The sequence below is a fragment of the Gymnodraco acuticeps genome, unplaced genomic scaffold (assembly GCF_902827175.1).
Source record: "Gymnodraco acuticeps unplaced genomic scaffold, fGymAcu1.1, whole genome shotgun sequence".
Classification (NCBI taxonomy): domain Eukaryota; kingdom Metazoa; phylum Chordata; class Actinopteri; order Perciformes; family Bathydraconidae; genus Gymnodraco; species Gymnodraco acuticeps.
In genome coordinates, this window is record NW_022990432.1 from 30,049 (window position 1) to 46,885 (window position 16,837).

The 16,837-nt window shown below is 41.7% G+C and overlaps 1 protein-coding gene across 6 annotated transcripts; it reads left to right on the forward strand.

Annotated features, from left to right (window-relative positions):
• The first annotated feature begins 1,200 nt into the window (after positions 1–1,200).
• On the forward strand, positions 1,201–16,593 carry ciita (class II, major histocompatibility complex, transactivator). 6 transcript variants are annotated; one of them, XM_034225063.1, is made up of 23 exons: positions 1,201–1,662; positions 1,887–2,665; positions 5,206–5,265; positions 5,664–5,708; positions 5,860–5,931; positions 7,533–7,634; positions 7,791–7,856; positions 8,768–8,815; positions 9,512–9,712; positions 10,371–10,421; positions 10,585–10,698; positions 10,790–10,849; positions 10,963–11,180; positions 11,359–12,671; positions 12,902–13,438; positions 14,041–14,220; positions 14,353–14,424; positions 14,508–14,588; positions 14,683–14,766; positions 14,861–14,944; positions 15,036–15,119; positions 15,927–16,010; positions 16,107–16,593. In XM_034225063.1, exons 2-23 carry the CDS (start codon positions 1,900–1,902, stop codon positions 16,180–16,182), a joined length of 4,398 nt encoding a protein of 1,465 aa, XP_034080954.1. In that variant the 5' UTR covers positions 1,201–1,662; positions 1,887–1,899; the 3' UTR covers positions 16,183–16,593. The 6 variants fall into 6 exon arrangements, with proteins under 6 accessions (XP_034080954.1, XP_034080951.1, XP_034080953.1 ...); XM_034225060.1 differs by having other exon boundaries at positions 1,201–2,665; XM_034225062.1 differs by having other exon boundaries at positions 1,201–2,665; positions 14,359–14,424.
• Positions 16,594–16,837: the final 244 nt, after the last annotated feature.

The following is a 16,837-nucleotide window of genomic DNA, read 5'->3' on the forward strand; positions in this document are numbered from 1 at the left end:
CAAGCACCTGGTGGTCGACCTGGGTGGCAAGGCCGAGCACGTCTCGGTGGACCGGGTGAAGGCTGCTCACCTGGACTTGGACCAGCCTGTGGTGCTGGCTCGACCTCCGCGACGGGGCCGCCCCCCGGCCTCGTCCCCTGTCACGGATTTAAGACCTGTTGTTCCGGTCCCTCCCCTTCCGGGGGGCGCACAGGCGGGAGTCACTTTTCCGACTCCCGTGCTCAGGAGTCGTGGGGGTCGGCGTGTCGTTCCTCCCCACCATGCTGATTTTGTTTATGTGTGAATTCTGGGGGGGCTTGTGTGGTGACACGTTATTGGACATAATTCACCTTGCTTATTGTGTTGCCACACGGACCCTTTAGTGGGGAACACCTGTAGCTTTAGCTGCCATTCCTGCTAGCTCATCATGGCAGAGCAGTGCATGTGTTAACCTCTCTGAAGTAATGGATAATAAAGATTGGAACTCCATTCTTAATACACCGCCTCCGACTCTCTTTTCACGGCACTACAGTATCCATGTTAACAGTGCACTGAATAATTTCAACTGGCTAAATACCAAAGCATCAGTGTCTTCTATTATAAATAGTCTTTCCACCAATGAGCACCAGATATACGTTTTTTGGTGTTGACCCTTGATCAAATATAAAAGGCACCTTTCAATCATTAACTTTACAAACCACTAAAGGATAAAAGGCATATTATCACTACTGGCTCATCATATAATTTGGGAGCGGTTTTAAATAAACATATGATCTGCAAATTTAAACACGGAGCAAAAGTCCCTAAATCAGTGAAACAATAACACACCAGACCTACTTTTTGATCCTGTGCGACTTTAAACCTAGCTTAGAATTATCAAACCTTTAGTAAAAAACTATAATAACGAACGCAATTATAAAGCAGGCTATTTAAAAAGAAATGGCTTTACTGTATCTGTATATTGAGTTAAAATCATGTTAGATCATCTAGAATTGTGTGATAATGGATTAAATGATATGTGTAAAGTAAACAATAGCAGTAGGCCTATTTTCTTAAGGTATAGACTGTTGGAAAGTACAATTGGCATAATTTTAAGTAGACAAAATGAATGCTTAAGAAACTGGTGAAATAGAAAAATAAAAGTAAAAAAGCTGAATCTGAACAAATGCTCTTGCGAAAGGATAATCTAGCCTCACTTCCTAATAATTATGACACGTCTGCCTTCAGTCCATTAACGTCCCTCTTACATATATTCCCACACGAGAAATGAAACAATTCTTTGAATACACCTCCCCTTCAACCGCACAAACACCTGCCTCTTTTAATGGTAACGCCCCCTGGACAAAATCATTGTATCCCTTGGTAAAAAAAACGTTATACTCAATCATCTACCCAAGCTCTCTCTTTAAAGACATCAATGTCCGGGGAGAAGACGGTGCCGCCATGGCCCAGTTCGAGGAGGTTCTGGACAGAGTGCAGGAAGCTCTGACTCGGTCCTCTCCTGCTGAGATCTGTGCTCTATTCCAACATTTGGTGAAGGACCAGATCATCTCCGAGGCCTATGGCAAGAGCTTGGGCCTGTACCAACTTTCTGACAAGATGGCACCTAAACCAAAGTCTGATCTAATGAGTTCTCAAGGGTCTACCTCCCACTGGACCCTCAACCAGGGTCAACTCAGCCAGGTAAGGAAATCTGACCCTTACCAGACAGGATTTGAGTTTGAACCGTCAGTGGCTGAACATGACTGCTCAGGACCCAGGCCAACTATTGATCCACTTTATGAACATCAAGGGAATAATCCAAAGATTATTCAGGAACTGGGTGGGGGGCCAGTGATGGACAAACACTACCTCAACCACAGGCTCTCTTCTACATCGATAATAAGTGACTATCAATGCGGTTTCAGATCAGACAATCGAATGAAGGAACTGCTGAGAGGTGCAGAAAGAATGCAGAAGCCATTAGGTGAAACTGACATAATAGATGAGGGGAATTTGGAGGATGAGAAGGAGTGGTTAGAGCAGGTAGAGGAGGCGGCGAGAAGGATAGCTGTCCCTCTGTGGCAGCACTGGGACAGAGGACGGAGGATCTTGCTGCCACTGGTTCCTGGTATGACTGCTGGCTGTGCAACCGGAGAAAACACAACAAAAAACAGAGAAGCACAGTGCCATGTTTTCAATATGGAAGAGGAGACGGAGCTTGCAATCGCTTGCAGGACTTTAGATTTGTACTGTGACAGCTTTAACTGTACAGAGGCAGACTCAAGATTCACACTGGACAACGAAGGAGCCACTGGCACTGCAGAAAGTCCGTATTTCTCTACATACGACAGCGTAGCGACAACTGATTTGAACCAGTTCTTTACCTATGAAACAAGAAGAGAAGTCTCACCTGATGTCGATGTCTGCCGGGCAGCTGACAGGTCAACAAAGGATCTGCTCTGTTCAATGGGAGATGGACAATGGGGCATGGACACAGGATTTACAGAAGATATTACACATGTATTTTCTCCCTGTACACTTACAGACACTCACACCGACGCACAAGACCACTCGTTTTACTCCAACACAGATCAGAGCATGACATTAGATATGTTCAACGATGCAGAAAATGTTTTAAAGACTGCTTGTGATGCTTGCTTGCATTGGAATAAAGAGGATGAGGAGGAGGTGGATTCACACTGTGGTAAGTTGGTACTCAATCATTGTTTCCCATCTTAATGTTGCTGTTTTCTGATCTTGTTTTGTGTTTTAAGCTCTGTCTGATTTCCAGGTGCTTTCCATTTTCAGTTGGCAGACAGTATTGTCTAAAGCTGTTTTAGGCAAGTCTATAAAAATGAGTCGGTGGTTAGGGTGTGAAGAACTTTCAGTTTCATTTTGATTTGATCCCAAAAAACGGGTGGAGCTGGTTCTTTCCAATGTATAAATAAAAGTGTCCTTGTCCAAAGCAAAGATAGGTTGTAAGGTGTTTTCCGCCTGTGTTGTAGTCGTCACAGTGAATCAATAGGAATATGAGCTTATGTTGAACACATTGTTTCATGTAATGCATTATAAACATACTTAGAATGCATTATCTGTGTATAGCTCTAGTTATAAACACTGATATATTCATAATGCTTTGCCAAAAATAATGCAAACAGTAATTAAAAGATTGTATAATGACTTAAAAGGTCAATTATCATAATTCTTAATAATTGCCAGTCACTTGCTAACATTTTGTCAGCAAGTGACAAGTTAGTTAGTTGTTGTTGCAAGAGTCACAGAGTATTATAATTCCCAAATCCAAATCTTTTCAGAATGCATTCAGATTTTTCACGCATTAAAATGTGATTATTAATATACATGCAAGGACTTGAGAGCATGACAGGTGCACCGGCTGCAGAAGTCTACTGTTAACAACACAAAGCATACGGTAGTCAATTTATTTGTTTAACAGGTCATTACAGAAATTGAGTGATAGAACTTTTTGTCAAACAACTAAGCAATGGACAGAAGCTTAACACTCCAAATAGAAATAAAACCTGGTTACATTTCTACTTCACCTCTATGGCACAGTGGAATCAGGGTCTACTCGAGACATCATTTGACCACATACTGTATCTGCAAGATAATCCTGAAGAAGTCCATGAATGCATTTATAATATAATACAAGGATTTAAGAACAAGACAAGTGTATGCACTGTAAAAGTCTTCTTATTTAAAATACTTTGTGACTTTATGACAGATTGAATCTGCCTGTCTGATTTTTATCAAGCCTTTATCAGTTTAACTAAAAGTAATGACGATAGGCTTTTCAAACAGAAACGCCGCTTGTCTCAGAAATAAAAAGCTGCTGGTGATTAACTTTGTTTACCAAACCTCTGCAGGGTGGCGTCTGTTGATGCCACGCGGGGCAATGTGAAAGTAAAAGTTAATTGCATGCAGCAGGGTTACACGGTGCATATGTGTTGTAGGCTATCTGAGGATATATGCAGCGTTTGATGTATACGCATCTTCTGGAGGTTTAAGCACGGGAAGTAGTCCACCACACCTGACCATCATCCAGGAAGGAACGCCCGGCAGGTAAACATTTTTACCAAGGAGACTTATCTGTGCGTTTATCCGATGTGCGCATGCATGGTCAGATAAACATGTCGGGGGGCTTCAGCTCATATGTACATATTTTGTACATATTTGTGTTGTTTTGATATATATGAGGTCCTTTATGTAAGCATGTCAAGTGAGTTTTGCGAATTATGTAGTGATTTAAGTTAAGTTTGACTTGCGCCATGAGGTAGCTAATCAGCATAAATACAACTTTATTTTAAATAAAATAACGTTTTGTATCGATATTTTCTGCCTTTAAATAATCTTTATTATACAGCAACATTATTATAATTTGTATAGGCTTCTATGAATCATTTAACAGTGATGTCTGATGTATTTAAGGTCCACACTCTTAAACCAGCATAAGACTCCAACTGGAGCATTGTCTAAAATGGTGAATTTGTTGGTCAAAAGAAGGGGATTTGGGGGATTTCCAGAGGCTGAAAAAGAAAGTGATTTACTTTCCAATGTGGCACTGCCAGCCGAATGTTTCATGTGCACTGCACCCTCAGATGTGTGTGTGTGTGTGTGTGTGTGTGTGTGTGTGTGTGTGTGTGTGTGTGTGTGTGTGTGATGAAGTAGACATGCAACATGGTACTGTATTTTAGTTGAAAAGTTCCTCAAAACTGAGGCTTTTTTCATGAGGTTTGTAAAAATAGCATAAGCAGCTGGTATATTATCTTCACCCTTATGTTATACAGTGTGTGTGTGTGTGTGTGTGTGTGTGTGTGTGTGTGTGTGTGTGTGTGTGTGTGTGTGTGCGCGCGTGTGCGCAGGCGTGTGTGCGCAGGTGGGTGTGTGTGTGCGCAGGCGTGTGTGTGGGTGTGTGTGGGTGAGCAGGTGTGGGTGTGTGTGTGTGTGCAGGCGTGTGTGTGGGTGTGTGGGTGTGGGTGAGCAGGTGTGGGTGTGTGTGTGTGCAGGCGTGTGTGTGGGTGGGTGTGTGTGGGTGAGCAGGTGTGCATATGTGTATATTTGTGCGGCTAACCTGAGATGGTTCAAAAAGCATTTCAGACTTCCACTTCTGCCAAAAAAAAGCATAATGGCACATGTTACTAATCTTCTTTAAATGCAGTCGGTAACTTCAAAGTAGCATGTTAGCATGGTAACGTATTCATTTATCCCTTTTAATGTGTGTGTTAGCAGGTGCCAAGATGCAGGAAATGGAACAGGACCCGTTTGTATGTCCTTTCGATCTAGCAGGTGAGTAGTGTTTGAACAACCTGTCTGGGCTGTAGGAAGGTTTTATGATTATCCATCAATAATCAACACATTGATTAAATGGAAAGCTACTGCCTTGACCCCATTTTATCATAAATATGATGCAGACTGTGGTAACCCGAAGGAGACTAATAGCAAAATACTCTTAAATGAAAGTGACCTAAAGGGCATTTTCAACAAAACCAGATCAATGAAAGCCACAGATGAAATGACAAGTTAGCTAGATCTGGGTTGCCTACTGGGTTGTAATCCTTAACAACTCAAAAACATTAATATTGAGATAATAATGCAGATTTTATTTAGGAAATCAGCCCCTATCTGTATACATTAGATATGAAAGTCACTGTTTTGCCTGATAATGCTCATTATTTGTTTTTTAGATGATTTATCTAAGATCTTGACTGATGACTTCCTGGGGATAGGGGGTAAGTTGAGCCAAACTTCTGCATATATTAATATTCCGTTACTGTGTAAAGTAATTAGACACTGAATTGATCAAATGTCTTAAACTTAAACACACATGATCAGTCACATAGTAATGTAAAAATGATTTACTGTCTAATTCCTGCTACACAGATCCTAACCTCGACACTGAGGGGTTCTTTGACGATCCACTGTTTAATTGTGTGGAGGAACTCAGCACCTGCAGTAAGGAACTCTTTCTTTCATTTTGCAACTGCTGACAGGCAAACAACTGAATAAAGGAGAAAAATAAAAGGTCCAAACTTGGTCATACATAGTGGAAAGTGTATAAATAACTAAATTGGGTACGATGAACATAGAGATAATCAGATTTAGTTGGATATTACATTACATTTACATTACATGTCACTTGTTAGACGCTTTTATCCAAAGCGACTTACACACATTCAGTACTGTGGACAATCCCCACAGGAGCAGTTTGGGGTGAAGTGTCCCAGGGACACAACGACATGCCGACTGCAGTGGGACTCGAACTTGCTATCCTCTGATTCGAAGATCAGCGCACTAACCCACTGAGCAGTAACCCACTGAGCAGTAACCCACTGAGTCATATTACAATGTTTTCATCATATAAGGCCACAGTCCATATCATAAAATATTGGGTATAATCAAAATACTGCAAGGTTTTTTTTGTTGTTACTTTTTGTAAAGTTCAGTTTGTGGCATAATGCAAAAAAAACACAACAATTAAGAAGCTACTCCTGTTGTAGAAATGCTCATTATTAGAACATAATGGGGAATGATGAGTGTTCACAGTATAGTGCTATAATTCTTGGTATAATACAGTATAATAATATAGTGTAATGTTAGGGTTTGTACACTGTCAGAACAGTGTTTCCATCTGAATGAGTGTGTAACTTCATGTGGAGAAGAGTAGCGGACTCTGCTGCTATGGTTTGTCGTCCTCAACCAAGAAGGCTCGCTATAAAGGTGCGAGTACAACGTTTGTTCAGCAGTACGATCCCGGGGTCTGCTCGGACTTTGATTTTGTCTTTGATGAAGTAAAGTTCTTTTTGCACCAAACTCTGACTGCCTCCAGCGATTTCTTCAGAACCCATTAGAAATGTATTACCACGAAGAAAGTGAATAAGTTATAATGTTGAGAAGGAGGTCCGGACTTTTTCAACCAGCCTAGTCCGAGATTTTCCTCCAACATTTATTGGCGAGCTAGCCAAGATAGGACAGGACTCTGAGAACAAAAAGCCTGGACAGATCTGCCTGCATCCGCCCACCACAGCCAACCAAACAAAAAGGTACGCAGGAACCATTTCCGTGTGGTTGGGTGCAGGTTTCCGCAAAATTGTTCCTCTAAAAAACCTTACATTTCCTTTAAATGATAAACGAATCCTTAAAAGAAACCAGGAACAAATAAACATCGAGGTACTTTCCAGGCAGAGTTTGATGCAAAATTGTGTTCAATGTTTGTTTTTTGTGGCTGTTTGTCATAAATGTAAAAACTGGACCCTTTGTATATAGTTGTGGGTTAAAATAGTGCATTTGTCGGTACCGCTGTTAGACTTTTTCCAACTAGCCTAGTCCGAGATTTTCCTCCGACACTCCCAGTGGTTATGTTTCAAGTCACACTTGCCCTAAGTTTTTACTATCTACCACTTCCTTTTTCCCATCTTTTAGAATTTGGGAGAACAAAATAATCAACGCCCTGTTTTCAGTTCACTCCTGTAATGATCACAAATTCCACAATTTCTGGTTTATTTGCCCTTTAGCTGCTTCACTGACTCTTTTACTTCTTCTTCCCTGACCTTCAGCTGATCTTCCCATGATGACAGAGCCCTTCCCCGACATCCAGCAGCAGGGAGAGGAGGTCAAAACAACAGGCAAAACAAAAAGCAGAAGTAAAAGACCCAGAGGTACATAACCAGCCATTAACTAGAAGCTTATCGTAGCTCAACGTCTGCTCATATGTGTAAAAACTGTCCTGATCACCACTTTGTCATATCAAACTGAATTTTAGAATGAAGCCACAACATTCTGGCAAGTTTACATGTTATATTTCTCCTCTCCAGCTCCTCGGATACAACAGTGCCCCGATCAGGACACACCATCTAGGCCAAAGAGACAAAGAGCAGCAGGTGACCTAACCAGACTGTCTGTGTGGTTTTTATTATCGACTTTCAATGTAAGGTAAAAGGGATAGACAAGTATAATAAATGAGACTTTAAAACCTCACAGCCATTATCTGAAACATCCTTTGAAGTGTGAAGCAAAGAGTACTTTGCTATTTATGATGTGGCTTCAAGTTGTGGAATATATAACCTGCACGGTCAAGTCAGCCACTGGCCCATTTTGTAGTTGATGTCATTCTGCAAAAAATGATGCAGTGTTTTAGAAGTCTGTGTTTCATTCATATCAATGTGTTGATTTTGAAACATCAAATTTAACATCAAGTTAACTTATTTTGAAAAGTCACTTCATGTTTGGAGATTTTCAATAATGTACTAATTTTGTACAGATATGAATGGAAACTAATGACTGCCTGGAATAGTAGGATAACATGCATTTCATTTTATACTTGATCTTATAAGGTTCAAGGTTCTTTATTAGTCATACAGAGTTGTTATGTCGATGAAATTCTTAAGTCACAGGCTTAAGAATTGTGTAATTAGACGCTTTTATCCAAAGCGTAATATTGTGTAATATAGCGTAATATTGTGTTGCACTGTTGGCTTTCAGAAAAACAGAAAAATATAGTGCAATAAATATTAAATATTAAAAGTAACTGCAAAAGAAAGGAATAGTTTAAGAAATAGTGAAATAAGAGTCTATATGCAAGCTATTTGAATGATACATTAGGTAAATAGATAAATGATTACTATTAGCATGCATTTATATGGTATGTAAACATGCTAGTAAGCTAACGTGATTTGTATGTTAGGAGCTAAAAACTAGCTAACAGGTTCTGAGCGTCTTTGTGGCTGCTTTTATTTGAAGCAAGCTGCAACAAAAAAAACACGCTGTAATGTTCGTTCTTCATCTTTTGCAGCTCAACCAAAAACTAAAGTGGTGCAGGCTGAGCTGTCAATCACCCAAGGTACATTTCTACGTTCTGCTGTAATCTGAATTGTTAAAGGAGCAGTTAGACACTGCACATGTTTTTGTTTTGCATTTAAAGGGGCAGTAAGAAAAATGGGTACGTCTCAAACAAGATTATCTGCAGTCATTTAAGAGGATGGCAAAAGTTTGATCAGTATTCCTGCAAATATATCCATCAATGATTAAATATCAGCTAACACACTGCATGGTGTGAATGGAAAGTACCAACATAACACTCATGGGTTAGAGTGTTGTTGATTCACTATGCTTGACTCGGTTCCTTTTATGGCATAGGAATGCAGATCAAAAAACGGGAAGTTACATTTTGAAGTTGTCAGATAAGATTTCAATGTGGAACCAAAAGAATAACTCTCACCCAGAGTTCCTCCAGATCAGTTTGGTGCGTCTCTAGAAGTCAAATGCAGTACTTGCTATTATGAAAACTCTTGTTAATCTAGACGAGTTGTAGATTGTTACTTGTATTCAACTGTGGCACACTGACCTTTCATTTTCAAGTCTTACAAGTATGCTAAAATGTAAGTCTTAAACGTGATGCAGCATCTGATCTAAGTCCGCTTCAATTATCTTGGAATCTAAACTTTATTCTCCTTGCCCAACCTTTGCTTTTGATACGCTCAAGGTTAACGAAACCTTTGGGCAAAACAGATAAGGATGTTGGCTTTGTTTATTGCAGCCACAGGATCAGAGCCAAGTTCAGCAGAGACAGCTGGCCTCTCCACCACTCCACCAAGAATCCTCCATCTCCATCCCTCCATTCAGTTTATCACCATCCCAGACACTCCATCATGTCAGGTTGTTCGGAGCCTGAGGCTCTCTCCTTCAGTAATTACACTTCCAATCACCAATACTGCTGCCACACCTACTTACATATTTGGTGAGTAAAGCATTCGTATACAACCAAACAAGGTCGATTGTGAATAGGAAATGAAGACTGTACGCATAAAAACTGGATCATCTTCATTCTAAGAAGTGTAGCTTAGCCAGAGCTATTTGCAGCCACAGGCTGATACCAAATATTCTCTTTGCTATAAAGGTGTGCCATTTCAAGGAAGAAGTCTTTTTGTGTGTCTGCCAGTCTGCCAAAAAACAATATTACACACTGAAGTAAAGGGAAAAGCACAATGGGGCCTCTTTAACTTTCAACAAATAGGGCTTTGATTTTGTTGAAGTCATACATTTTCAGACAGATGGGATCTTTAGCTATATATATATCTCAACTATGGCGGTACTACCATAAATGTGATCATAGACTATTTATGAACACCAAGAATCAGCAACACAAGCACATCCTGCAATAGATCAATGAATTCCTCCTTCTCAACTCCTCCCTATCTGTCCCTATCTGAAAATGTGTTTTTGTGTTAGATGTTTATGAAACTACTCTTACTATTTATTGTATTATTTGCACAATGTAAAGCACTCTGCAAATGAAACGTGTTAAACATATAGACTTGCCTTGCTCCTCATGTATGTCTTTTAATGCACATAAACTAGATCAACAGTACATATTCTAACGTGAATTTCTAATTTAGTTCCTGCTGGATCACCGCAATTCAAACCTCAAGTGCCACCCCTCTCCCCGAGTGAGTAGAAACACATTTAATCTCAGAAGTAAATGTATATGTGTGTGTCTACAAATCTGTAGTTAACGTGCATGTATGCAGAGATCTTATTCTGGGAGTTTTGTGTAGTTTATGATCACACAGTTTTAGCTTTGCCTTAATTGTTCTTCTGTTGTTCTTGTAGCGAATGGTGAAGTAGCTCCAGTCCAAATGAGTTCATCCCCACGAGGATCTCTGTCAGACACCGCAAGCAAAGCCTTAACTCATCCTTGTGCCTCACCCCTCTCACCTGGCAATGGTGAGTACATCTATATGTCTTTCTCATTATGTATAAATCCCCTTCTACAGTTATTCTCATGGTAAAAATATCTTGAAATGTTGACTTTTAGAGCCGTCTACGTGTAAGCAATCCCCTCTTCCTCAGTGTCCCACGCCCCTTGATATTCCACGTAAGTTACTGCATACTTTTATTCCTTTATTCTGCTTTAATGTTACATTTATTAAAAGCACAATTCATGTTATGTGGAGCAGCAGGTTCCTAATAATGGTGTTACTCTTTCAGAGGATGTGAAGGACTACATCCAGGAAGCCAAAGCCCACATGAGTCAAGCATGCCAGGTTATGGAGGCTGGCCTCAGCCTGACGTCTCATTATGTGGATGTGCCAGTGAGCCAGAGGGAAATTCTTCACTCTGGAAAAAACATAAACAAAGCCCTGGACAAAGAGATAGTCATCATGGGAGATACAGATCGACAAAAAAGCTTGTTGGGGAGGAGTCAGGTAAGAGTTTCACTTTAATTCAATAGAAAACCATTGAGGTGTTTTTGAATACAGCCAATCCAATACCTTGAAGTATGAGTATTTAGATTTTTGTATGACTTGTGAATAGGCCAATAACATTGCTGAAATCACTGGCTGCTAATCACTGGTACCTATGTGTTTCTTTTTTTCCGATTAGATATTTGTGAGATCAAATGGAGACAAACCAAAACGCTACATTTTGCTTCTAGGCAATGCTGGCATGGGAAAAACCACCCTGATAAGAAGACTGTGTCTCGACTGGTCCACAGACTGCATCCCACAGTTTGACTTTCTCTTCTTGTTAGACAGCAAGGCACTCTCTTTAACGGACGCTACCTTTAGCCTTCAGACCCTCTTACTAAACCTCTCCTCCTTTGCCCCTACCTGCAAGGACCCCAACGCAGTGTACGCTCAAATCCTTGCAGCCCCTAAGCGCGTGCTTGTCATTTTTGATGGGTTTTGCGAGTTGCGGGACTATGAAATTCTTCTCCAGACTCAAGAAAAAGACTTAGTAACGTCGTTACAGAAGGACAGTAAAGCACAGACCTTCACAGTAAAACAGTTGTACTCTGCCATCCTTCAGAGGGTCCTCCTTCCAGGATGCACACTTCTGCTTTCTACCCGAACGAGAGGCACAGCCAGCCAGCTTCTCCGCCGAACGGACAGCCTTTTGGAGGTGTGTGGTTTCACCCCCACTGACGTACAGATATATCTGTCCCAGTACTTCACTGATCCTGACCTCAGAGTATCTGCTTTGGATTGCTTCAAAAACTGCAGCTATCTACATCTCCTGTGCTGGAACCCTGGACTTTGTCGCTTGGTCTGCTTGGTTTTAGAACAATGCAAAAGTTTGGAGGTCCTACCGAGAACGTTAACCGAGCTCTGCCATCAAGTGCTTCGTATGAAAGTGGAAAAAGACAGTAAGGACACAAACTCACAGGCTGAAACTCCATCGGAAATATCTGAGAAATCAGTTGAAGAAACCCAGACAAAAAGCTCAAGTAGTTCTCAAATGAAGAGGCGTAATAAAAGCACTCACACACAAAGAACAAGGGGTTCAAAAAAACAGGAGAAAGATGACAAAGACGGAGAGGAAATGAAGAGTAATGGCTGGGAAGCAGTCAAAACCCAGGAGAGGGAGTTGCTGGCCCAGCTAAGTTCTCTGGCCTGGGAGGGGATCAAAGCAAACTCTTCCATCGTCCCCAAAGGACGGACCATATCTGCAAAACTCAAGGCGTTCGGCCAAAGAACAGGGCTCTTACTCTCTTATAATCTGGGGACGAGGCAGGTTGTCTCAAGTTGTGAGAGTGAGGACAGAAGGAAAACTGGAACAAGAGAGACTGGAGAAAAGAGGGGAAGCAAGGGAAGGAAGGAAACTGAAAACGCTGATGCCAGTGATGACCAAATCCTGATGTGGGCCAACCCTTTCCTTCAGAGTTACCTTGCAGGGGTCCATTTGTCTCTGTCAAGGTAAACGCTTCATGATTTTTCTATGTTTCCATTAGAACTATATGGATGGTTATGCTGATGTGATAGAGTAATCTGAAGAGTGTGTAAAGCTTTTAATCTGTCATAGTATCCTGGCCTTAGATTGAAATTGAAAGAGTATTCCTTTCTATTCCCAGCGTCTTTTCTCTTTCACTTTCAGTGCTCTTCCCTCTTTGGATCTCTCTTGACTCTTTCTGATATTGTTTCCCCAGGACAATAACAGACCGTGCCTTCCTCCAGACCCTCCCTTTCCAATCTGGCCAGAAGGGTCGCCGGCGGCCTCAAAGGGAGGAGCTCGATCTGACTCAGCGGTTTGCGGTCGGGCTGTTGTTCTACAACCGGAGAGAGCTTCAGAGGTTTCACTCATACACAGAGACAACCTTCAGGGACATGGTGGCCTCTAAGCAGGCTTTAGTGACAACACACCTTGAAGGTCTTTCCCATGATGACCTGAGCCCCGCCCAGGTCCTGGAGGCTTGTCGCTATGTTTATGAGGCGAGTTCCTCACATGGTGATGGTAGCAGAGACAGTGGTAGTCAACGATTGGTTGCTCATCTGGCAGAGAATCTTCCAGAGGTCCTGACATTTCACGGAGTTCCTTTTAAGCCATCGGACGTGTTTGCTGTGCAGAACGTTCTCGACCAGGGTGGAGCTGACGGTAGAAGGTTTTGTTTGAATCTGGAGGATTCTGGGATACAGATTTCGGGACTCAGAGCTCTGTTGGGGCTCAACAACATCAACACATACAGGTACTAGTTTCAATTCACAACTCAAAAAGCTGCTTGGTATCTATTGAGTTTGTTAAAGGGGTCCTATTATGCTTTTTGGGGGTCTCTTGCCTGTAGTGTTTTATAGAGGTTTTTGTGCATGTGAATGGTCTGCAATGGCTAAAATCCCAAAGGGGGATCTCTAAGCGTTTGACCAACCAACAGAGCCAGCTAACCAATCAGAGCAGACTGGGCTCTGCACAGTACGAGAACAATAAAGAGCTTTTTGAAAATGAAAGCCTGTAAACCTGTAACAGTGGAGGCACCAAATATGAACCTGAAAATAAGCATAATATGTCCTCTTTAAACCCTTTCCCCAATCATAGTTTAACAACCCTAATTAAGGGAGGGCCCCTTTGTCAAGCTTTGGATTATTCCAATATTCAAATCTGTAGTATTAACATTCAAAGTGTTTAGGCTGCGGTGGTCGTTTTAATGTATGGCTATTAAGTTTACTAGCTCAAGCAGGATATGTGTAACTTCCAAGGCCAAGGAGCACTTAGTTTACTAACCCATGAGCAATGTATTATTTCTGTCTGATGACATTCCATTGATACAATTGTCAACCCTTGGGTGTCTTGTAGGGCATGCATTGCTGATGTGATCACCTTGTGGGAGCAGCTAGAGCAGAGCGGTGAAGAAGCGCTCCTACAAGTGACGGTGTCCAAATTCAAGGTCCACCCTCTGAAAGCCACACAAGTGTGTCACATAGAGCACCTGGCGAAGCTGGTGAACATACATGTGCACAAGAGGCTGTCAGACAGGTAATGCAACACACACACACACACACACACACACACACACACACACACACACACACACACATGCGCACAGTCACTGCAACAGACAATCAATATGTATCTGGTGGTTGAAGTGTGTGTTGTGTTTACTTGTAATTCCAGCCAATGCGATTCAATCCTGGCAGAGGGGGTACCGGCAGTTAAAGAGCTACACAAGCTAGAGTTAGAGTAAGTAGTAATAAGCAACATTTGAAAATTAAATGAGTGACAATGGTTACCATGAAAATGATGATGATGATGATTTCCTCCAGGCTTGGTCCAGAGAAAGGTCCCCTGGTTCTTCCCAAGCTATGGGAGCTCCTGCCAGGTCTACACAACCTACAGCACTTAGAGTAAATATATACATTTGACTTCAAGTTCTCTCTCAGTGCTTCTATATCTATATCTTTTGTCCTGTGCCTAAGAGTAACTTCTCTTTTATTTCAGTCTAGAGAACAGTACGATTGGGGACAAAGGAGCAGAGGAATTGGCGGATACTTTAGTCTCACTTGGGTCCCTGGAGATTCTCAAGTGAGTTTGCCATGTTCCTTCTCATCCTGTACAACAGAATAAATAATGAAGTACAGTATGTGTCTTGTACTAACTGTTTAACCTCTCATTCTAGTTTGTCACAGAATTGCATAGGAGACCAGGGGGTGAGGAAACTGGCAACTGTGCTGCGGGATCTTCCCAAACTGCACTGTTTAAGGTATATAACACACATATACCTTGACAACAACACCCACAGTGGTGCATACGACAAACCCACTTCATTTCACTTCCCCTTTATTTGTTTCCAGTCTCTACAGTAATGTGATTTGTGACGAAGGTGCAGAGACTCTGGCTGCTGTCCTCCCACACATGGCTTCGCTCACTGACCTGGAGTAAGACCATAAATGTCACATTTACAACAATTCTACTGTATAGTTATTTTGTACTGATTATAAATGACATTAAACCTCCAAAAGACGTACATTGAAACACATGTCACATTTTCCTTAGACATTAACGGCCCGTCCACACAGCGGCGTTGGAAGAAGCTTCCAACGCTTCTGCCCATTCACTTTGAATTGGGTCACTTTTCGCCGAACTGCATTGTGGGAAGCAGAGCGGAGCTTTCCTGGCGTTTCAGGCTGCAAAAGTTGAGCAATGTTCAACTTTTGAAGCTTCTGAAGCTTTCGGTGGAAGCGTCAGCCAATCCAATCATATGCCAGTACAAGCTCTAGCCAATCAAACCGCTGCTTGTGTGTCAGGGGCGGGAGATTCATGTGATTGGTTGTTGGTCGAGCTTCAGACACGCCCAGCTCCAAGCTTTTTTTGAAGCTGTAGTGTGGACGGGCCGTAATAACGTGTTGTTCTCTCCTTATACTTTATCTAATGAAACACAGCATTAACCCAATGCATTTGATTCATTATGGAGAACATGTACGTATTTAATGAACCAAACAAACTTTTAATCAAACATTGAACAGACAAAAAAAGGTGTTACACACACCACACACACATTCACCAAAAAAGGAACTAGTCAAAAATATGGTTACATAGATAAAAATAAATGTTGATCCTCTGAGCTTTGTTCTGTATTCACTGATATATTGACAGAAAGATGTGTTTTATAAGGATGTATCACTATCTGAAGATACAGAAGTGTACAATTCAACGTGTTAAACCGGTTTTTTTCTGTTTGACAGTGTCAAGTACAACAAGCTAACAAGTGTTGGAGCACAGAGCCTGGGAGCCAGTCTGAGAAACTGTAGAAAAATAAAGACCTTGAGGTGAAAAAAAAACGCTACACAAAACTAAATAATTTTGTATCCATTTGTCTTTTCTTTGCATGTCATCCAGCATCATAATATCTATTTCTATCGCAGGATGTGGAACCAGTGTATTCCTTACGGCGTGTTTGAGAGACTTCAGCAGCAGGACAACAGGATCCAGTGGCAGTAGAACAATAGGCGCATTCACACCGCAGTACTTTTCCCACAAAGGTTCATGAGAACTTAGTTCATGAGAACTCTTTAGTTCGCATGAACTAAGTACAGATCGCGTTCACACCGGAATAAGTCCCTGGGGGAGGATTAGGCAAATGAAGCCGCCGACGTCACTTCTTCTTCTTCTGCTTTGGGTTTACTGGCAGGCCGCAAACCACTTCACGGCGTATACTGCCGCCCAAAGTCCCCGGTCGGAAGTCCCCGGAGTTGGGGACTGGCTTCAGGAGAAGCGGCTGGGACTCCTAGCCAGTAGCGTGGCGTGGGGAAAACAATAGGGGAAGCCAATAATACGTCCTTTCTTTTGGGTCGGGGGTGTGGTGGTCAATGTGATAACATAACCAGATGAGTGATTACAGCACCCGGTATCATTTTACACACATTTGTATCAGATGCAGGACTTACACACGCCTGTTATCTAACCGACAGGTCCGCACGCACTCTCCAGCCGAAACTCTAATAAGCATTCATTCACAAACTAAATCAGAAGACCTTTAACGTTTTACGTCCGATTCGCTCCTTTTTTCCTCGCTGTACACAGCTCCAGTTTGGGCATTGGCCTGTCATCAGATTGTATTTGTTGTGTCTGCTGTAGCGGAAGTTTAGTACAATTA